The following is a 24,041-nucleotide window of genomic DNA, read 5'->3' as shown; positions in this document are numbered from 1 at the left end:
CATTGTTTTTGTTCCAAAACTAGATTCCTCATCCTTAATTTATCCGAAAATGATATATTACATTCCCTAATAGGTATAGTTTTAGATAAATGTTGCTCCAAGTGAAGCGCGGCGGCGTCGAACTTCCCCCCCTCCCCCCCACTAAATGAGACGTGGCTCTCGAGGTCTCCCGGTCTGTATCTGCTCATGACCAGCTAAGAATCAACTGTGCCAAGTTTCAGCGCATAGTCACAAAGTGCAAGGTGTCGTGCACTAACAAACTAGCTATAATTCCGATTGTCGTAATTACCGAACGATGAAAATCACGAAGTTTTATATTTCCGAATAGTAAAACCGGCGATTTTTTAAATTCCGAACCACATAATTCCGAATATAACAATTCCGATAGGGACAAAACACCGAATTTAACATTTACGATTTTTGATATCACGAATTCCGAATGGTCATAATTCCGAAATTTTGAATTCCGATTTGACGTGATTCCAGTTTTTTAAATTCCGAATAACGATGATCCGAATTTGTTGTTAATAAATAAAGGTACCTACGTTTCTATGGGGGGTAGCAGTTCTAACGTAACCTAAACCTACTTTTTAAAAAACAGTTATTTACTGTAGGGGTCGCAGTTCTAACCTAACCTATACCTACTTTTCTGTAAGCAGTAAGTTTCTAGGGGAGGGAGGGTCGCAGTTCTAACCTAACCTACACCTACTTTTCTAGTAGCAGTTGGTTTCTGTAAAGGTCGCAGTTCTAACCTATCCTAACCCACTTTTCTAGTAGCAGTTGGTTTCTGTGAAGGTCGCAGTTCTAACCTAACCCACTTTTCTAGTCGCAGTTGGTTTCTGTGAAGGTCGCAGTTCTAACCTAACCTAACCCACTTCGCTAGTAGCAGTTGGTTTCTGTAAAGGTCGCAGTTCTAACCTAACCTACTTTTCTAGTAGCAGTTGGCTTCTGTGAAGGTCTCAGTTCTAACCTAACCTAACCCACTTTTCTAGTAGCAGTTGGTTTCCGTAAAGGTCGCAGTTCTAACCTAAGCCACTTTTCTAGTAGCAGTTGGCTTCTGTGAAGGTTGCAGTTCTAGCATGTCCAAATGATATAGATGCATTTTTTTTGCAGATCAATTTTATAAACGGCTGACCATTTAATTACTTCCCGTTTGAAAATCACGAATTTCATTATTCCGAGTTTACAAAAGATCAAATTTCTGAATTCCGAATTATTTTATTTCCGATCGGTCAATGATTTTTCGGAATAGACAAAATCGGAAAAAAAAATTCGGATTTTTTAAAAATCGGAACTTTAAGCTTTCGTTCATATGACAATCGGATTTTAAGCATTCGGAAATAGCCCAGTCGTGATTTTCTTCTTTCGTGGTTTTCAAAGTCGTGATTTCGATATTTCGGACGCATAAAAAATCGTGATTATGAAAATCGAGGTTATGAAAGTCGGAAAAACATATTTCGGAATATTTGGGTGTTCCCGTTAGAATCGACCTCTAACTCTATTGGCATTGTTTCGGTTTTGTAAGTAGTACCAGTCACGTTTTGTAGAAAAAGTTTTTAGTGACTCAAGTGACTGTGTTCTCACTGGGGTAACTTTGCGTCACTGGAATATTTTTAGTCAAACTTCTGAATAAACTAGGTTCAATATGCAGTAGCCTTGTGGTTTTTGCAGTTTTTATTCGATATATCTGAATGCACACATTGGTGACAAATAAGTATCTAAACGGGACTCTATGTCGTGTTACACTCGGCAGCAAAGTATGTTTAACCCTCGTGCCTCGAAACCCTCGCAACACTCAAGATTCCACTTTTAAAATTATAGACCACACGATCGCGAGGGAATTTTTATTTTTATTTTGTTTGGATTTGATTTGTAATGTTTATAGGTAATATTTTTATTATCTTTTATTATGAACGCTATTAAAAAAAATATCATTCAAATCATCGATTCTACCAGCAAACACGAGAAAATAAGTCAAAAATTGCATCTAGAATTATTTTGCCACTCTTGATGAGAAAATGCAACTATCTCCTCAATTTTCAACGAATAAAGAGAGCTTTTACAAGCTGATGTTGTGAAAATAAATTAAGCTGAAAATACATGTTAACAATTTTTTTATGCAATATAATTTTCCTTCCAGTACTTAAAACAAAATCGTAAAGGATTTTTTGGTAGCGTTTGCAAATATTTGAGATTTTGTACCTTCGACATTCGCCCCATGCACCAGTTTAAGTTAAACCTCGTAATTTTTATCTATCTACCTAATTTATTACTTGTATTTATATATACATATGTAACTCCAAACGCGGAAACACAGAACATAAGACAGTCTTGAGGGTACGTTAAATACATCCATTCTTACTTAAGACCGACTCGCTCGTGCTACTTCAAACTTACACAATGAGAACACACAGTTGGTCCACAGTCTATACAACAATACAGTCATTCGACGAAGACAGGGCAATCGTGCGAGGTGCCAGGGCTGGGCCGCGCGCACCCGAGCTGCATACATCACCATTGTTAGTAGCTCGGTACTACTAACAGGGCTAGCGTGCATGTCTTACGGCTCGATTCGGAAAATGAATTAGATTCAACAAGTTACGATATGGATAATTTAAAGATATTTGTCAAATTTGACGTTTCCGCGATTCTGGAGGTCCTCATGAACGATTTCGACAAGTTATGACTTAGATATATTATCCAAGTCACATCTAGTCGATATCTAATGTAGATCTAGTTGATCTCTAAATCGTCTCAAGATCTTGTGATTATCTCGAAATCCGAATAGGCCTGTTATAGTAAGTCAAGTGTCTTGGGCAGTTGTGTAAAAGTCTGTGACAACCCTACTGTGTTCTTGTGCGGTGTCGGCATTTACACAAAACTTCAAAGGCGTCGACCCACTGTAACTTTGTACACTGGTTGGTCAAGGCAAATTTGAATGTGTGAGAGCCGCATACATATTTTATGTCTTGCGTAAATAATTCATTTGGGGGAGCCTGCCACAGGCAAGGGAAAGAATGAAAATGAGATGTTTACATAAGATATATTTTCTGTTATTTATTTTGTTTATTTGATAGCGACCCATTGATGTTGCCAGTATTATGTTGCCATGAGAATGTGAAGGATAATCAATGATAGAGCAGCAGCTTTTTGTATTTTTGTTTGCAGTTATGTAACATAGATACTGATAATTATGTAGGTATGTTGTAGTTAACATCGAAACAATGTGAAAAATATTATTAATATATACCTAGTTGGGTGAAAACCAAACCTCACTATTAATACCTAATAAGACTAATACATAATATACGCTATTAATACATAATAGACGCAAAGGGGACAACATGTGTTTTGATATATCTTTTATTTTACAAATCCGTGTGTAATTTAAATTAGGTGTGTGTAGTATAAGGTTCCAATAACTGGCCGCCCTTTAATAACTAAATAATAGCCACCTTATACTAAAATGAATTCTGTTTATAGGTGAATAAAATTCATTTTTAGTATAAGATGGCCAGTAATTAAACAGTGGCCAGTAATTGACGAATTTCCCTATTTACAATTGTGATGAAACCCATATGAAGAACCAAATTTTGATGCTGCTAGGCTGCCAATGTTTTTTTTTTTTCAATTGTGTTAAGTATGTAGGCGGTTCTCCGCCTTTATTAGCATCGCCCATAGTGGTTAATGTAAGTGCACGATTAGGTTAGTAGTCAATAATGAACACACTTCACAATCAAAAGTTATTTAATATCTAATCAAAAGCATAATCACAAAATAAATGTACTAGTAATTAGGAAATCACTTGTTTTATCGATTTTACACACTTTCAATTATAAATTACGCAAGATTACGCGGAACAAAAGCGATTCGTCGGTTCCGTGGTGCGCTCGTTGAAGTTCAAATCATTCTGACATTCAACATGGTGGCGCTAACCATCGACCCAACGCTCCGCCAGACTGACAGGTTGACAGCTGTCAATCTAGTTCCATCGTAACTTAAAAGATGGTGCTAGCGAAGCGCCGTCACGGCCGGACTGACATGCGACCGTCCTCGGGCGCTTTGTGTTGCAGTTCTGTAACAATCACAAAATCAATCGAGCAAGTATCAGTAACTTAGCTTAACCGCTCGTCCAACCTGACCAGCAGTTAATTATAATTTCACCGATGTTCTTATCAGAATAGTAGAGAAAACGTACATCCTTTCGACCACGCATGGACCGGATGGTACCTCTCTGTCAATATCCAAACAAGAATATTCTCAGTCGCAACTAGTATGTCCCATCAACCAACCCTAACATGAGGGTCTGGCCCGGACGATACAGTTGGATCAACCTCACAATGCTGCATTAATCAAGACCGGACGGGTGTGTCCTTTCGACCAGCCCTATGTGCATGGCCCGGACGGCACTGTCCCTTCGACCAGTTATCATTTATGATTTGACCTGACAAATGTGTCCTTACGACCAGCCGCTTGCAGCTGCATGGCCCGGACGACATTGTCCCTTCACCACAATTAACATAAACACAGCGTTAGACATACCTACTAGCTAAAGACTGTCTTGCTCTGCGTGAATTTCGACTTCAAGCTCGATGACTTCATGATCAGAGTGATTACTTAACGTATCTGACCCTGCTGTAAGTGTGTCTGATTCTGCGGTATTGGTATCTGAGCTTGCAGTTAATGTATCACAACTACTTAATCTGTCGAGGCTGTCATTATTAAGTTCTACGTTTTCCGGCGCCGTCGTGGCCTCGTCCTGACTCATTAAACTAGTAGATATTTCAACTAATCCTTCATGCCCTTTAGGTACTAAACGCAAGTTCTCGTGTGAGTATTTAAAGGTATGGTTGGAACCACTCAAACTTTTTAATTCGTATCGGTCATTATCTAACACGGCAGTTATAACAAACGGACCCTTAAACTTTCTATTTAGTTTAGTCTGGTTGCGTTCGCTACTTTTGATAAACACGAAATCTCCTGTTACGAATGGTTTAATAGTCGCGCGACCTTGGTTAAACCTTTGAGCATCTGATGCGGCTGCTTTCTGTATGTTATTAGATGCATCCTGTCTAGCAGACTCTAAATCGATTCGCTGTTCGCTTTCTGAAGCAGAAGTCCTAATCTGTGATATACCCAAAGACTGTGAACGAATACCGAACATAAGTTCAGTTGGCGTAAATTTGGTGACTGTGGAAATGGTACTGTTTAACGCTAACTGAACATTTCCTAACTCGTCACGCCATCTTTTGTTGGCGTCGTTTTCGACAATTGTTAACAGGCTTTTCAGGGTGCGCATGACTCGCTCTACCTGTCCGTTCGCCCTACTAGAGCCCGTAGCTATAAAATGAAGCTCAATATTATGATCAGAGCAAAAGTTCTTAAATTCTTGGCTAGCGTAACATCTGCCTTGGTCAGCAATTATACGTTTCGGAGCTCCGAAAAGACATACGGCGTTTTTGAGGGCTCGAACTGCACTAGCTGAATCAATCGAAAAAGTATGTTCCAACAACACGTACTTAGTGAATGCATCGATAATTACGGAACAATATTCTTTGCGGTCGCTCTTTCCACTTAACTTCCCGGTAAAATCTATATGAATTGTGTGCCACGGTACAGAAATCTTTGGAATGGGGTGTAATTGTACGGGTTGAGCACCTGAGGGGCCTTTCGATGCTTTGCAAACAATGCAAGAGTCAATGAACTTTCTAACGCACTTGGACATCTGCGGGAACCAGTACTGTTCGTACAATTTGTCCAACGTTTTGTCACTACCCAGATGTTGCAATTCACTATGAACGTGGTTGATCAAAGTCCATGTCAAGGAACGAGGCACTACTGGCAACCATGAAATGATCTTGTTTCTTACTACCTTCCTGTAAAGAATACCGTCCCTAACATCATATGTTTGACCGACTGTGTCAGGAAAATCGTTGTTATTGTGCTTGTTGATTAGGTCTTGGATCTCTGCATCGCGCTTCTGTTCTACAGAAAGCCAGCCTTGATGCAATTCTACAAAAAGTATCTTCTTGTTTGGGGTCACAGATGTAGGTGAGGAAGAGTCTGGTAAGGGATTTCTGGACAAAAAGTCCGCATGCTCCATACCACGACCTTCGCGATATATGATGTCAAAATCATAGGCCTGTAAAAATGCCCACCAGCGATGAACACGTGGGGTCAGATCAGATTTTGATTTCGACGCTTTCAACGAGTTACAGTCCGTAAACACACTGAAACGTCGGCCGTATAGATAATGCCTGAAATGTTCTACAGCTCGTACGACTGCCAGCGTTTCCAGTTCGTACGAGTGGTAGCGGGATTCGACTTCAGATGTACGTCGGCTGAAATATTCGACCACATGCGGAAAATCGTTTTTCTTTTGAATAAGTATAGCCCCATAGCCTTCAGAGCTAGCGTCACAATGCAGCTCAACTGGTAAGGCTGGGTCAAAAATGGTCAGAACTGGTTCAGAAGTTAGAATCTCTATTATAGTAGTGCGGATTTTCTCGTGTTTTTCCTCCCATTTTACAGGACCCTTCAGTTTTGTTAGAGGATACAGTGGACCAACAATTTTTGTGAATGCGGGAATGAATTTCCGGAAATAGGACGCAAGGCCTAGAAACTGACGAACTTGCGTGGCTGTTTTAGGCGGACGGGAATCTATAAGAGCCTGTATCTTGCGTGGGTTTGGTCTAACTTCACCAGACTGAAGTGAATACCCCAAAAAGTCGATTTGTTTCTTCATGAATTTACATTTCTTTAAGTTGAAAGAGAATCCAGCCGTAGAAAGAGCATCTAAGACTGCTTCAAGTCGTTTAAGACCATCGGATATATCCTTGGAGTAACATAAAACGTCATCCATATAAATTAAGGGCTTATCCTCGAGCTGACGCACAGCCTTCGTGATACAACGTTGATAGACTGAAGGAGCATTGCGCAACCCGAAAGGCATAGCGAGGTATTCGTATTGCCCTTCGGGTGTCACAAATGCCGTCTTTTCTACCGAGGCCGGGTGGATGGGGATTTGGTGAAACCCTGATGCCATATCCAGTGATGTAAAATAATGTGCACCACTAAGCTGGTCAATTTGTTCCTCAATACGAGGTAGAGGGTAGTGCTCAGGTTGCGTATTGGAGTTTAGCTCGCGATAATCGACACACATTCTATCGGAATCATCTTTTTTCTTTACGAGAAGAATAGGGCTCGCGAATGGTGATGAGCTTTCTCTAATGACACTGGCATCTAGAAGTTCCTGAACCTTACCTCTAACGATTTGCTTTTCTACCGGTGCTAACCTGTAAGGGCGCCTCTGTACAATTTTATGTGGATCTACTAAATCGATTTCTAATTCCCCTGTATTTACGCGCCTATTAGAGACACCCTCTATGAAACAGTCAGCATAGCGATTCAATAGTTTAATTAGAGTCGCTCGATCATTGCCTGTCAAATCTGTATCTACTTGTGAAAAATCTGGCTTAGTAGCGTGAGAATCACAAACATTAGTTTGTTCTTCAGAATAAAAGACCACTTCGTTTTTATTAATTTTAGCACTCCACCCCTTTTTAATCATATCCCTTCCTATTAAGACAGGTTCTACAAGGTGTACGTCATCATCAGGTACTACATGAAATTTCAAGGTTTCTGAAATTTCTCCAATATCTACCTTACTCAAAATTTGAGACGTACACTCTATATCACCGCCGAGACCCGTAAGATAAACGAGATCGTTGCGCACAGTACCTGGGATTTTACTAAAAATGCTTTCTTTCACTAAAGAGCAAGACGATCCACTATCAAATAAAAAAGTGACTGGCTCACCGGATGACGTCCTCAATACACCCCTCGACAGTCGTTCTTCACAAACATTGACCTCTTTTTTCTCAGCAACTTTACTACCACTCTTCTTTTCTTGACAATTCGTAGCTAGGTGTCCAGGCTTGCCGCAACTGTAGCAGGTTACAGTTGAAGTCTTCTCCGAGGTACGCGCAGGAGCTGAGGCATCTCGCTGGTTAGGAGTCGCAGAAGAATCTTCTCGTCGCTTTCTACACTCAGATTGTCTATGTCCAGGGATTCCACACCAATGACATTTGCCCGGGAATCTAGCATCTGCTGTTCGTGATCGCTTCGGTTCGGGTTCTTGAGTGTCAGTGACATCCAATCGTCGCTTTATTGAAATGCCGCCTAGGATTCTGAACAACTGAGCTTTAGTAGTAATAGCATGTGCGTTTAATTCGCGGCGAATAAGACTATCCTTTTGGCACAACACCGATATAACAAAACCAGTTATGACAACTTCCTCCATTTGAGCCTTAGGAATTCGTTCGATCATATTCCACAAACGTAACCCAGCTTCTGGTGCCGTCTCCTTGGTTCCGATTTGGAAACGTAAAACTTCATCAAAGTAATCTTGTAATAACTTGGGTCGACAAAACTGGGCCATCAAACTTTGCTTTACTGACTCCCACGTCAATGCGTTCAAATCTAGTTTAGTCAGGCAGGTAGCTGCACGTCCTTTTAAAGCACTCGTGAGCGCTACAAGCAAATCTACTCCTTCGAGGCACTTAGTCTTGACTATAAGTTCAGTAACCTTGCACCAACCTTCTATATCCGCGTCGGCATCTTCAGGGTTAAACTGTATTAATTTCACTACACCGGTCTGAGAGCTAGTACCAGCTACCGAAGCATGTGACGATGCTAACATACGGGTAAATACCGCTTCCATGTTATTAAAAAAATTTAAGGCGCTATTTTCATCTGGCGGCCGTTTCTCAGATTGCGGTTCGGGCGGGATTTCTCGCACTTCTGATGTAGGCGGTTCTCCGCCTTTATTAGCATCGCCCATAGTGGTTAATGTAAGTGCACGATTAGGTTAGTAGTCAATAATGAACACACTTCACAATCAAAAGTTATTTAATATCTAATCAAAAGCATAATCACAAAATAAATGTACTAGTAATTAGGAAATCACTTGTTTTATCGATTTTACACACTTTCAATTATAAATTACGCAAGATTACGCGGAACAAAAGCGATTCGTCGGTTCCGTGGTGCGCTCGTTGAAGTTCAAATCATTCTGACATTCAACATGGTGGCGCTAACCATCGACCCAACGCTCCGCCAGACTGACAGGTTGACAGCTGTCAATCTAGTTCCATCGTAACTTAAAAGATGGTGCTAGCGAAGCGCCGTCAAGTACTACTACAATTAGTATATAGTTAATAAAATAAATGTTGGTTTAACCATTTCGCTGTTCGTTATTTGTATTTATTTTTCTGTATGACAGCGTCAAATATATGTGGCGTTCCGAGCCTAAAGAGTCCTTATGCTCTATGTGCATAAGGACCCTTCTCTGACGGAAACCCACATATTTTTATACGCACTAGAGTTAAAGCACTGGTCCAAAGTGTCCTGTGACCAACATTAACGTAAAAGGGTTCAGGCGTTCCGTTTTTCCCACCTTTTGCAATGGTAATGAATGACGTGAGTATATCATTCAATCACGGAACCACGTGGAAACCTCATTTTACTCTCAGAAAAGCAAGAAAACCGATGGGAGTTCCTTACTTAAGTAATTAGAAAGTTAATGGACTTTAGCTAGTTAAAGTTTACGCTTAGTTAGTAAACAAGTTGTTAATTACTTATCTACTTGCTAACTATGTAAACAAAAGTCACTAGCAAATTCACCATTCATAGACAATTTCAATATGGCGGCTTGTTTACATAGCAAGTTCCATAGAATACAGTTCCGTACATCAAAAAGAAAATGGAATTCTTATTGATATGATCTCTTGTATGGTTGTCTATCTGTTCGTCTGTCTATCACAGTCAATTTGCTCTGAATCTACTGGAACCACATGTAAAACTGTAACCCAAAGACAGTAAATAAATAAAACATTAACATGCCATGTAAATAAGTAACTAAAGTAAGCAGGTACAGTCGCCATCAGATATATCGGAGCGGCCAAGGTGTTCACAATATCTGAACACGCGCTCTAACGCCCTGACAATAGAGGCGTGTTCCGATATTTGTGAGCACCTTGGCCGCTCCGATATATATGATGGCGACTGTACGTGGTACTGTTTGTCTTGCCCCGAGCAAAATAAACTATGTTAGTCTTACCCCACCTTACCTTATAATATAAAGAAGTTATGTGACAAGGGAAAGTAGTACCTATTACTTTACACATACATATTGACAGTCTCCTAGTCTAAGTACCTAGTTGGTTTATTTGTATTATGAACCTAATTAAAAAAACCCTTTGAACATTATTCTCTTTGCATTTATCAGTCATCTCTTGAAATTAAAAACGGCCACAGAAATGAAAAAAGGCAGTAAGACAATGCTCGCCCTAATTTCAGATTTACAGATTGCTGGTACAAAAAATAAAGGGGCTCATTCAGAAATACAATTTTTAAACCCTACCAACAATCAACTTATTTTTGACATATCGCCGCCCCAATATTACAGGGTTCTATGTTACATTTTCAAGATAGTTGAAATTCGACTTAATGTCACTATGACAATCTGCCGTATTCGAACTTCAAGATATTCACAAGAGACGACACGTACTAGATCCATTCTATTAGATACGTTATAGTTTAGATATCAACTAGTTCTCTTTTGCAGCGCAATTCGGCCAACCAATGTCACTTTTACGTTAGATAGAGTAAGATATCTATTAGATGTGAATTGGATTTCTAAGTCATATCCTGTGGAAATCGTTCAACAGTATCTCCAGAATCGCGCAAATGTCAAATTTGACAGGTTAGATCTTAAACATATCGTTATCGTATCTTGGTGATGTCTAAAAGATGTCTAATAGATGTCAATGTTCAAATTTCAGTTCGATAAAATGAAACATAGAACCCTGTATACAGCGATATGTGTGTCGTGCTTCCACACATCTGTTTGCATTTGTAGAACGCGGCGCTTAGTCAATATATTTTCTGTATCATTATTTGACGTGGAATACACATTTAAGAATGAGGCCAAGGTATCTGTGTAAGCCGACCATAAATTTTCGCTTGGTATTTAGCTCATTTTATTATTTGAGGGTAGTCTGCGAGTCGTAAATGAGCTTAGTGTTGAGCGCCGCGAAGATTTTCCTGTGTATTTAGTAAGGACGCCGCAGCAAACATAGGGAAGAAGTGATTTCAGATAAATCTCTCGAAATTTTAGTATGATGTATGATGTAGATAATAGTCTCCTGATTATTATTTTATAAGGGCGCAACTCTCTCAGAAGTATACTAGGTAATTAGGTAAATAATTATGTTTGCGTGGTTAATATCTAGTACTAACGATCACGAGAAAACGAAGGATGAGCGACGAAACTTTGCGAAAACCTAAACAGGAACATAAAACATTAATTAAATTGTTCGTCACATTTGCGTTCAATTATGCAATATTCAGGCGGAATGAAGTTCTCACCGCAAACTTTGGCGTGCAGCACACAAAATAGAACAGCCATTATAACTCAAGTTGTAAATTCACTTGAGTGTTTATGTTGTTGTTATCAACAACCGTTGAGAATTGCAATTAGATAGTGAATAATGGAAATTGAAGGAGCCATCTTTGGGACCAAGCTAACATTACCTACAAGTCGTTGTACAGTCAGCAGCAGAAGTAGCGTGTTCAAAATTACCTTGACACGCTCTTATTCTCTTAACAATAAAGTTGCGTCAAGATCATTTTGTACACCTAGCCCGCTTAGCAACTTCTGCTGCTGGCTGTACGTGCTGTACAACGAACGGCCTAGGCTGACGAAAGCTTTCTTCTTTAAGGTCATACGGCAATCGCTTTCGTACAAAGCTAAAAGAGTATTTTTCCTTATAATAATTTGAAAAAATAAGTAGGGGAGCTGGGGGCTTAATGTAACAGGCCAGGGGTAAGTAGTAACACTCAATTTTGACGGGGAATTAAAAACATTTTCATTTTTTTTTGCTGAATGACTTTCTTATAACTCGATGAATAACGTAAACACCGCCAGTGCCCCGCCAGACATCGAAGCGAGTGGATGTGCACACACGAGCTCTGTTTCGAACAGGTATTGGAAAAAAAATACTTACGAAAATGTTGATTTTGGCAATTGAACTTAAATTAATTGTTCATTGTGTTTTCATTGCTACAATGTAAATTTATTTGGCTTTCATTTGCTTTTATTTAAATACTTCTATAGCTTATAGTTTTTGACATATTTAATAAAATAGACATAATGGGCCCATGGGGCAAGTAGTAACACAAAGCAGGCGCACGTTGTAACATATTAGTGTGCGTGTATTTTTTATTGCTCTCTAATAATTGTGCATATTTTTGCATATATAATATTATTATGACTCGTTGTATAGTGCATTACAAATTACTTGCGGTATTTTGTGCATTCTTTTATTCTTCTTTACTCTAGCCCAAGCGCTGCTGCTTGGTGAAGCGTTGGTGGCCTGGCGGTAAGAGCGTGCGACTTTCAATCCGGAGGTCACGGGTCATAGGATCGAATAACAATTAATAATACAAGACTGTGAACCAATAAAAACTTTTTAATTCTTATAGATGTTGCCATTCTTTTAGTTGTTACTACTTGCCCCGAGCCTGTTACAACTAGCCCCAAAGATGGGGTAAGTTGTAACAACTCCCATTTTTTCAAAAAGTGTCTGGTGTAAAAGATGTATAAACATTTTAAATCATTTTTTTATCGGAATTAGTGCCTACTTACAAACCCTCTTACTCAAAATCATAAAATTATACATATTTTAGACAATACAGGCCTTTTTCCAAAAACTGTTACAACGAGCCCCCTCCTCCCCTACTTGTTTTTCTGGAGGGAATAAATCGGTATAGACAATTTAATCCAATATGAAAATGTTTGTGAATTCTGCGAACAAATAGAAATATCAGAAGTTATTCGGGTCGAGAGGTCACTTTGTCTTCTTGGGCTCTGGAAGCAATTATTAAAATTGTTTATAAAATTAATACAAAAGTTTATAATTTCAAGTGCAATGTAACCCGTTTACTTTTCTCTGGAGTGCAATTTCAAACTTAAAGTGGTTTTTGGGTAGATGCATGCTTTGTAAGTACCTAAACGGATTAACTTGAAGTAACTTTCGGAGCAGTTTTAATTAAAAGTTTTCCTAAGGAACCTTGATCATGAAAACCTACCTAACCTAACCTAGAAGTAGCTACCTACGTTACCTGTTAAAATACTTTTAAATTAAAATTAAAACATTACGTTATGACTGTAGTATGTGTAGGTAGATAGTGTAGAAAATGTAAGTATACCTTCAGTATAACTATTAAATTTAAAATTTAATAACCCTCTATGCTATCTATACTTATGCCAAAAAAATCCATTACATGCCAAAAATGCCTTACATCATTTTGTAAAAGAGCTGATCAATACTCTTCCAACTGCTGGATCGATTTCTATCAAACATAGCTAAGAACCAGCGCAAGGAAACTCGATATCAAGAAAAAAACCGCATCGAAAACGGTTCACCCGTTGGAGAGCTATGATGCCACAGACAGCCATTGACGTGAAACATACATATAACACCCCTCGTTTGCGTCTGGTGTTAAAAATAAACACAGCTGCGTTTCACCAAAGTATTTACGAAAATACCTTGTTATCCATGTAGTCTGTATTCTGCGCCCCATTTTACTGGACGGTCATATTGTTTGCCCTTTGATACAGCGATAATTCCAACAAACATATCACTAAACCTTATAAAACAAAGTCCCCCGCCGCGTCTGTCTGTTTGTATGTTCGCGATAAACTCTAAAACTACTGAACGGATTTTCATGCGGGTTCCACCTATCTATAGAGAGATTCTTGAGGATGGTTTAAGTGTATAATTTGTTAACCCGTGCGAAGCCGGGGCGGGTCGCTAGTATAAATATAAGTCTAATAGCTCGGTCGATATTCATCAAACACCGAGAGCAAACAAAGCTCTTTTTTGTTTCCTCTTCCTCGAAAAACACTAACTAAGCTGATTTTGTTTATGAAGCAATTACACTTTTATTTTAATAATTGCTACTAGCTTTTATTCGACAGTGGCGGAGACCATTCGTGTGGACTTGAGCCACTTTAATTGCTCGTTAGTACAAAAATTATGAAAGATTATGTTATGAAGCGGTTATTTAGTATCGTATAATCAGCCAAGTTACCAGAAAAAAAATTAAATGATAATTATGAATGCGTTAATTTAGATATTATTTGTAATGTTTCACAGTTGTTAGTATTTTCCTCGTGTTGGTGTGGTGAAAATTGTTGTATTTTACTCGGTAGGTTGCAAATTTTATTCAACCCTCGTACCTTGAAACTAGGGCTCCCGGTATCCGTGTTACACGCCGAAACGAATACCCGTGTTCTTAAGACCGGCGGTGCTAAGAACACGGTTTACACGGAACCGCCGGGATCCGGATACGTATCCAAGAACCGTTCCCAAGAAACGTTTCTCAGATACGTATCTCCGTTTACACGGGTACTTAAGACCGGCCCGAACGGATCCGAAACAGTTTGAGCCAATCAATGCTCTAGCTCTGGGTATGCAAGGTCTAGTATTGAATGTTGACTTCAGATGAACTCGTTTAGCGTACGAATTTTTTTTTTAATTATTTATAACAGTTTTAACACATGTGTTAATACAACATATTTAACCAACTATACAATACAGGGTCATTTTTGGACCGTTAGCCATATTGTGCGAGGTGATTAGGTAGGCCATACTGAACAACTTTTTGTATGGGACCAACTCCGAAATCACAAAATTTTTTTTGGCCGTTTCATACATTTTGGTCGAGTGGATGTCGACGTTTTCAATGGGAAGGCCAGATTTTTTTACGGGATTTTGAGGTTGGTCCCATAGAAAAAGTTGTTCAGCATGACCTACCTAAAAATTACCTCGCACAATATGGCTAACGGTCCAAAAATGACTCTGTATATGAATGGAAGTAGGTGTCCCTATTCTATATAGACTACTATTTTTAATTTTGAACTTACTCGTCCCTAGTTTAGAACCTTTTTTTTACTATTATTGTTTTTAAGCTAATTTCATTACCTACATCAATCGAAGAAACACATTTTATATATAATGATGTAATAGTTTCGTGAGGAATAGGTACGCAGACAAATACTACCACCTATATTAGTTAAAAATAACAGTTTAGAAAATACATATTTATGAATTACATCGTCATTATTTTTATCAATTTAATGTTGCGCGAAAACAGCAAATCTGCCAACGACTCAAAAAAAGTACATACACACAAGCGGCATTCGAAACGTAGGATTTCACACGACAGCCTTAAAAATAAAAACCCATGCTACCTTGGTTACCTTGTGATTATATTGTTAAATACATTGAGATAGATCTCAAAATTGGTAATCATTCATGTTCACTTGGGTCACTTTCACACTAGTGCTCAGGTAATAAATGCCGGCCGGTGGTGTTCTATTCATTAGATTAGAACGTGTTGTTTTCCAATACCCTTTTGTCTGATATCGCCGAAAACAAGTAGGTTCCCAAACCACTATCAGAACTGTCACAACCAATTATAAGCTTTATGTCGTTGTAATAAGGTGAACACGTCTGCACATGAAATTGCAACAAATGCAGCGGCAAAATTTTAAGAAGTTTCCCATTGTTTTGTAGTCGCAGTTTTAACAAGCATTTTTCTGCTTAGGATTCTATTTTAGAGTCCCTCGCTAGACTTGGGGTTTTACTGTAAAATCCTTCGTTTTGTTTAGGATTCAAATTACTCCCACGACGTAGGTAAATATGTCTACCATCTGCTAAAGACGGTACACAATAAAATCTGGACATGTATGATATGGTAAATCTTTTAAATGAATGTTTACTTTAAAGCAGCATTTTTTCGTTAACTAAACAATAAAGTGTTAGTAGTATTTTAAGTCTTATATAAAATACTACTTCGATAAGTAGCATAGGTATACTGTATTTCTAATTTTCTATTCGTATTGCAACATTGCAAGCAAAAACTACCTGCACAGATAAGGGTTTTGTAAACCGTTAATGAATTTCGACTCTATGAACCACGGAATAAGGTTAAGTATGACAGAAACTCGTCCTCTTAAGTACGCCGGTCCGTTCCTTCGCTACTTGTCAAGGACGTGTCCGGAGCCACGGGTAAATAAGATCCGTTTCTTCGAATACCCGTTTATCCGTGGAGACGGATACTAATTACACGTTTCTTAATTACACGTGCGGAACGGGCCAGAAAACCGTGTACGTGTTATTCGGAAACGGGTATTCGGAACGTGTAAACGAAACACGGACCCGACTGCGAGCCCTACTTGAAACTCGCATGCTCAATGTTATAGTTTTCGAAACCCTGCTACTCGGTGGTTCAATTTCGGTATTTTTCACTTACTCGGGTGTTAATTCAGCACGAGGAGTTAAACAACATGCTCCCTCGTAAAATAAATGACTACGAGTATTAACGATTATTATAATAATGTTGAAATAAGTAAAAAATACAAAGTAAATTACATTCTAAAATTGTATAAATCAGGTACAAAGCTAAGAACATTGATATAGCATTAAACTGTTAATGTCATTGAAAATGTCAGCAAAAGGACATTAAAACAATACTCAATATGGTACAAAGGCTGTCTTACGTAGAATAGAGAAATTGTGTATTAGCTTTCAATATACGGCTTAAGATAGTACATTAGTAAATGCTCAAAGGACACATAGATAGAGGAGAATAATAGAATCTAATACAGACAATACAACTACACATTGAATTGGGGTTCCTATTCGAGATGTCATAATAATTGCTAAAGACATAGTTTATGTAGTACTTACTCTAACCACAGAAGAAATAATAGTACTACCGTACAGAAAGGACACTTCCTACAAACCCGAAGTTGGACAGCGGTTCAGGGTCGAATTATGCTATCCCTTTCTAATATATGGCACTATCCCTTTCGGCTATTTAGGGTTGTCAAAATTCAAGTGATTATCTTATCTGTGGTCGTGCACGCAAAAGGAAGTCAAGTGGTACCAACCCTAATGCTCGGAGCAATGCTGAGCCGGACGGAGCCGAGTTCGACCGAAGTCAGGAGTGTCTCCCCACTGCTCTAACAAAGGAGGTACCTACTAAAGGTAACCTACCATTACCGGGTCGTGATCCAGAATAACTTTTTCTCTGTCAATGATCCACATTATCATATGGTAGTATTTGATTAAAAAATAATTAGTTTAATTTTTCTTATTTTTCGCGTAAAATTGTAAGTAATCATGGTCACCCTATGACTTTTGATATACGCCTGTATGAAAAGCGACAAAACGTCACATTGAGTAGGGTGACCAAAATGTATGCAAACATGTTTTTTTCTACTTGTCATCTGAAAAATGATCATCATTATTGGTGATAAACAACAATAATGAACAACATCATTAGGCTCATCTTTGAATTCTGTATGATGTCCTATTCTCCGCGACCCCAAAATCACCTGTATCGCGTACCCTATAATTTTGGGAAATTTTAGTTGCTTATTGCGTTAACAGGATTAGATAATCTTTGGGGCAACTCTCGCAGTAATACCAGCTGCTATTATAACGTTTTGAATAGAAAACTAGGTCCTTTGAAGTATAGGTCTTTGAGATGAATGGAGCGTTGAAGACAACAAGTGAATACGTACTCTGTGGTACCTACCTAAGAGGCTTAGACATGTTTGTTCTTATAGACACTTTTGTAGAATTTATACGGCATTTTATTTTAGCCATTTTTTTGCATAAAAGTTAACTCAACTCACATTTTGCTAAACAACAGAGTTTATATCCTACCATTAGGTATTTATCTACAGAGCTTGGCACACATTTAAATATATATTTTTTCTCAAACATGCAATGAACTATTGATGTTATGTTCCTTATAATAGGCTGCGAAGTATGACGTTTCAGGTGCGGCTAGGACAAAAGGTCGTTAATGGAATTTCATACACATCTTGCAGGCCTAGGCCGGCAAAGTCCTCTTTTTTAATTTTCATTTCACAGATATTTGTGACACAGCATCGTGGCATTCATCCATTAAAAAAAACTAGAGGCAGTATTTGCTTTATGGTTCGTAATGACACTCTGCCACTACGCCTATAAAAAAAAAAAACAAAAAACAATGTTTGCTATAATTTGCAGTTTTATTTGTATAAAATCAACATGAACTTAATAAATAATACATTCAATAATTTTATAATTTTAAATTATAAATTTAACTACACAAATAAAAACATTTAAAATATTTCATCTAAATGTTAGCGGTAAAGAGGTCTACTCAAACACGCGTAGTTATATTTTTTAATTTGTTATGGAGGTAAAGTTGAAAAATATTCATTCTGTTTTATTGGATTTATGGTGCGTTGTTGATTTTTTGACTTTAATATGAGTTTCGACGAAATAATGAAATTAATATTAATTGTAATCGTAGGTGTTGGAATTGGCAGCGTAAGCAGAATTGATTTTAATAACTTGCTGCCTCTACCGCCAAGTCAAAGACGAAGTATGTATATGACAATTTTATTATTTGAGAAACTAAGAAAAATGGCTTACAGTTTATTAGAAACAGTTTTGTGGCATATTTTAAATGAATGTAACTACAAATTCGTCAACACTGTGGAAATTATACTTATTTACTCCATGCATAAAGCAACGATGTATGTGAAACATGATATCAACATGAAAGACTATGTAAACTTATGTGACGAAAACGACAGTCAGACGGATACAAGGCGAAAAAATCAAAGATACATGAAAATATACGGGTAGTAAAAATACACGACTCGTGTAAAACATACGCGTGATAATGATATAGGTACGTGTTGGTTATATTTTGGGTGTAGTTTACTTTTAGTTTTTTCTATAAATAAAACTAGGGTTTCGTGGATTTTTTATTTTATTTATTTCATTGCATGTTTGAGAAAAGCACTATACATACCTCGGCGGGAAAAGGGGTTGCCCGCGCTCAGTCCTATCCGGCCTCGCTTCGCTCGGCCGTCTATATGTCTTCGGCCGGCAACCCCTTTCGTCCCGGCCTCTGTAGTAATGTACTATTATGTCAGTGAAGTAAAATTTAACTATTTACTCATTTATCTTTCTAATAGGTAAGTTATTTCTTTAATGTCCAAACGCCTTAAATGTAAATAGGTACCCTGCAGTTAAGGGTTAGAAGTTCGTGGTGCACGATTACTCGCAGAAAATTATAATTAGAATAGTAATGCTTCTAATAAGTTACTCCCAAATCATTAACGTGTCTCTGTGACCTTATACCTCGCGAGCATAACTTAAAACTGAATAAATGTATGATTCCGCCATTTTGAAAAAAATCCAAACACTGAATCGACAAACGAATTATATTTAATCATCGAACCTGGTCACAAAATTTCACGAGAATCGGGTTAGAATTGCGACCAGTACGGTTACCATCAGTTTGTCACTGACATAAACGCCGTCGAGAACGTAATTTACTTTCTATACATCCCGTTTGCACTAATATGCGAGTGCGAGCGAGATGTATATAAAGTAAATTACGTTCTCGACGGCGTTTATGTCAGTGACAAACTGATGGTAACCGTACTGTAGAGGAGATCCGTACATACGAAAGCACTTTTGCCCAAGCTGAAACAGAGACTAACGCTCTTCGCTAACGCTCAGTCAATAAATTGCCGTCAAAACGTGCTTAGTACTAATTACTAAACATCTGATCACTCGCACCAATCACTAATCAAAGTATAAACAGAAACAGGCGTACTAATCCCCTATCTCTCTCCAGTTACCCCCTAATGATTCCAATGTCTCGAAATTCTCCTTTACAGAGAATCCATTACGTCTAATTAACTAATTAACGAGGAACTGATATTTGAGATAATTTGGTATGGATATAATAGGTATAACAAAGCTTGCCAAATCTTAGTATAATATTGAAAATATATCGGGTGCAATTAAATGATATTGATTGATTGATATATGAAAACACTGCACCGCAATATGTTTGTTGTTGTCGATGGATGGATGGATGAATCAATGTCATTTTAGAAATACCTAAAATCGTTTGCTTTGGTCAAAAAGTATAGCCTTAATTATAAGAAATACATAATGTACAGGTATTTTATATAAATTGATATATTTAGGGGCCGGACCGAGAAAAATGGCCTTGTTTTGTGTCGGAGGCCAAGTCTCATTTTGGGTCGCTGAGCCAACGGAGTAAGTAAGTAAGTAATCTATTATACTCTTATTAAATTAGTACATTATTTGATTAACAATGCAAAATGAGGGTAGAATCCTCCTGAATAAACGTGAACGTTTCATTTACCTTTTCAATATATTCCAGCACAATATACATTGTAGGTTGTAGGTTCTTTGTACGCTTTTGTTAATTTATCCCGTACCCAGTTTCATGAGAATATATTGTTAATTTTAATGACATTTTCACTTTATTGGTTTTGAAAGGCGTTTAATTAAATGTATAAAATTCATTTTATAGAGTAAATAGCATTACTGTACTGACAGGACAATTAATTGTGCCATTGACTTAAATCACTATGAATATTCACTGGGCAACAATGAAAACGGATCACATCGTATTGAATTTGTCACACCAGTATGGCTACCACCAGTTTTGACATTGACAGATACGCTCACGTTTACGTAACTTACTTTCTATGCATCTCGCTCGTACTCGCATATTAGTGCAAGCGAGATGTACAGAAAGTAAATTACGTAGACGTGAGCGTTATGTCAATGTAAAAACTGGTGGTAGACGTACTAGTGACCTTTCTGATTGCACTTGGGTGTACATTGAGTAATTGCGACTCATGAATCTCAGAGGCACGGAAGGCACAAAATATTACAGGCACAAACAAATTCGTTATTCAAAGAATCAAATGAACCCAATATTTTAAAACAAAAAATGAGTTTAACCAATTAAGTCTTCACCGTCTGTCTGTTGTGTCCATCTGACTGTTAAACGGCTGTACGAGTATCTTAATATTTCTAATAGAGTCAAGATTTAAATGTAAAATATATGCTTCTTTATAGAAATAGAAATAGAAATAGAAAATATTTATTTGGCATAAAAACATACATTAGGTACAGCAAATTAAATAAGTACAAAAAAAAAACGTACACCAAATAGGATGCCGCTCAGCATAAGCAGTGTCTGTAAGACACGGCGCTGGTTTTCAGGGCACCCAAAATTAAAACTAAAACTTAAAACTAATACAGAAACAGATAGAAACAGAACAAGACAGAACACGGGTAAGAAAGAAGGAGAGAGAGAGAGAGAGAGAGAGAGAGAGAGAGAGAGACCACATTTATTTATCATAGTAGTCATAGTTCACAAATATGTTTTTTTTTTTTAATATGTCCGCTTAGTTATAACTGATTTTAAACTTTGTTGGGATGCGAGTAAATACTGTTTTAGGTTGATAGTAAATTGTAACATTAAAAAAGGTGAAAACTACCTACCCAAGCAAAACGATTTAAGTTTTACATAAGGAAAACTAAACATTTAATAAAATGAAATTCCTTTTGTATAAAAATATGCGAATAGAAATGTTCACTTTCACTGTTACCACAAATGGGAAAACAGTGTTAGATGCGAAGAAAGTTTAAGCGTGCCTGTAATCATAACAATAACTCTGAAAACATTTATTTAGGTATTATATACAGAGATGCGCGGCAATTTTAGACTTAGCGGCGATATTTTTGAGTAAATTAGCAAAATACTAAAAGTTCCCTACATCCCCTATGTCGATTTAAAAAGAGTGACCATTTGACTACCAATTTATCTCATGGAGGACCGGTCTGGCCTAGTAGGTAGTGACTCTGACCCTGCCTGTGAAGCCAATGGTCCTGGGTTCAAATCCCGGTAAGGGCATTCATTTGTGTGATGAACACAGATATTTGTTCCTGAGTCATGGATGCTTTCTATGTATTTAAGTATTTATATATTACATATATCGTTGTCTGAGTACCCACAACACAAGCCTTCTTGAGCTTACTGTGGGGCTTAGTCAATTTGAGTAAAAATGTCCTATAATATTTATTTATTATTTATTTTCTATCTCAACTTCATCGCAATTTGAGTTCACAGACAGTGCATCTGGCTCGTACGCCTCGTACCTTTATAGTGATGCGAGCGTGATGCGAGAGTTTTTAAAGCAAGGTGACCAATTAGTAACATTCTAATGCCCACTCTCTTCAGACCGTCATCATAGGGATGTCATTACTTATGTTATATCAATATAACACCGTAAAGGCTGATAATTTATATGGTTCTTCTTTCTTCTTCCTCGCGTTATCCCGGCATTTTGCCACGGCTCATGGGAGCCTGGGGTCCGCTTGACAACTAATCCCATGATTTGACGTAGGCACTAGTTTTTACGAAAGCGACTGCCATCTGACCTTCCAACCCAGAGGGGAAACTAGGCCTTATTGGGATTAGTCCGGTTTCCTCACGATGTTTTCCTTCACCGAAAAGCGACTAGTAAAATGAAATGATATTTCGTACATAAGTTCCGAAAAACTCATTGGTACGAGACGGGGTTAGAACCCGCGACCTCCGCATTGCAAGTCGCACGCTCTTACAGCGCTTTTTTTACTACCCCCCTCCTATTATAGATAGTTTCACCAGAGTTGAAGTCACGCACACAACAACATTGTCATGTAATGACAGCGGGATTTTGAAATTACTGTTCTTTTATTGTACCGATAGCAAGTTCAACAGAGAATTGCAAGATAGACCAAAAAGTTTCTTTAACCTATTTTGTTAAGTATTATATAGAACAATTCATCGACCTCAAACAAAACAGAAAATGCCATATTTTGATCAATTTAAATGTCAGATATGCGTAGGTATATGAATATAAAATTAATCGTAGAAACTAAAGATAATAAGTAATATATCGCCTTGTTTTTATTTATGTAGCTGTTAAAATTATCTTTACTTATATTTTCATTACTTTGTTATTTCATTATCAAACATCTTCAAAGATGACTGAAGTAACTGGCACTCGTTACATGGTTGTTATAGGTACCTATTGACAACTGCATTCTAAGAGATAAGAAAACCTACAGATTCTTATTAGAATAACTACGGAGACATGGCTTTTTCTAGCGAAACAATAGGTCGTGGGAAAACTTTAAAAATACAAAGTCGGGAAATAATATTCAACGTATTCTGTCATTTTAGATATAACTTTATATTATTTATTATTGACATTTACTTTCATTCACTCACTCATTTAAATTCATTCATTCACTTTTTTTGCAATCAGTACTTCGTGTAGCTGTGTGTGTAATCATTCACCTCAACTCAAGTGGAACTATCTATACCCCCCTCCTATCCCCCCTCTTATATCCGTAAATTACAGAAAAATCTATAAGAAAGTTCAATAATTTATATGGTTAAATGGAAATATTAATGAATTCGATTATGTGATTTACCTGTATTACGCGAAGAGCAATGATGGAATCGTTCCTCTCACCTCCACCCAGAGGCACTTCGCAGATTATTCGAACACCCTGTTAACAATTATTTTTATTAAAATTTAATTAACTGATACCTGTGCATATTAATTAAATTAACTGATGTAGTTGCTCATACTATAAATTGGTATTACCTACAGATTTGTTTACATTTAGTCTAAAAGGGGTGATTTCCACGCCACCGTGAATGTGCCGTGTACGCTGAAACCTCCAGGCCTAAGCCGCTCTGATGGCAAAAGGCCTGACAGGCTGAAATTTTAACTTTGGAAAAAGGATAAGTGTCTACTTTGGGACGCTAGGTTTGTCAGAACTTGCCGCCTCGCACATTGCCCGGGCGGTCCGGACGGCAGGAGCAGCGGCTGAATTAGCGGCACTTCGACACGCGCCATACGAGTAGATTTGAGTCAACCGTGCACAGGAGTCAAATAATTCACCAGCACTATACGCGTTTTTCCACTAAATTTGTCATGGCATTGTGTGCTCAAAAATGTGCAAAACTTTATTTTGATCAATAAGATGTTGCTCAGTGCCACGGCCACATTA

The 24,041-nt window shown here is 37.8% G+C and overlaps 1 protein-coding gene and 1 long non-coding RNA gene across 2 annotated transcripts in view; one reads left to right on the top strand and one right to left on the bottom strand.

Annotated features, from left to right (window-relative positions):
• The window catches only part of LOC134796436 (uncharacterized), a 266,691-nt gene that overhangs the window by 180,876 nt on the left and 61,774 nt on the right, over positions 1-24,041 (top strand). The gene's annotated exons all lie outside the window — the stretch shown is intronic.
• The window catches only part of LOC134796336 (uncharacterized), a 127,812-nt gene that overhangs the window by 60,271 nt on the left and 43,500 nt on the right, over positions 1-24,041 (bottom strand). The window contains exon 18 of the mRNA XM_063768476.1: positions 23,457-23,534. Coding sequence (XP_063624546.1) covers positions 23,457-23,534 — 78 coding nt within the window. The remainder of the gene's footprint in view (positions 1-23,456; positions 23,535-24,041) is intronic.

Source organism: Cydia splendana, chromosome 13 (genome assembly GCF_910591565.1).
Source record: "Cydia splendana chromosome 13, ilCydSple1.2, whole genome shotgun sequence".
Taxonomy (NCBI): Eukaryota; Metazoa; Arthropoda; class Insecta; order Lepidoptera; family Tortricidae; genus Cydia; species Cydia splendana.
Note: the sequence above shows the minus strand (reverse complement) of the source record. Positions and strands in the feature narration are given on the sequence as shown.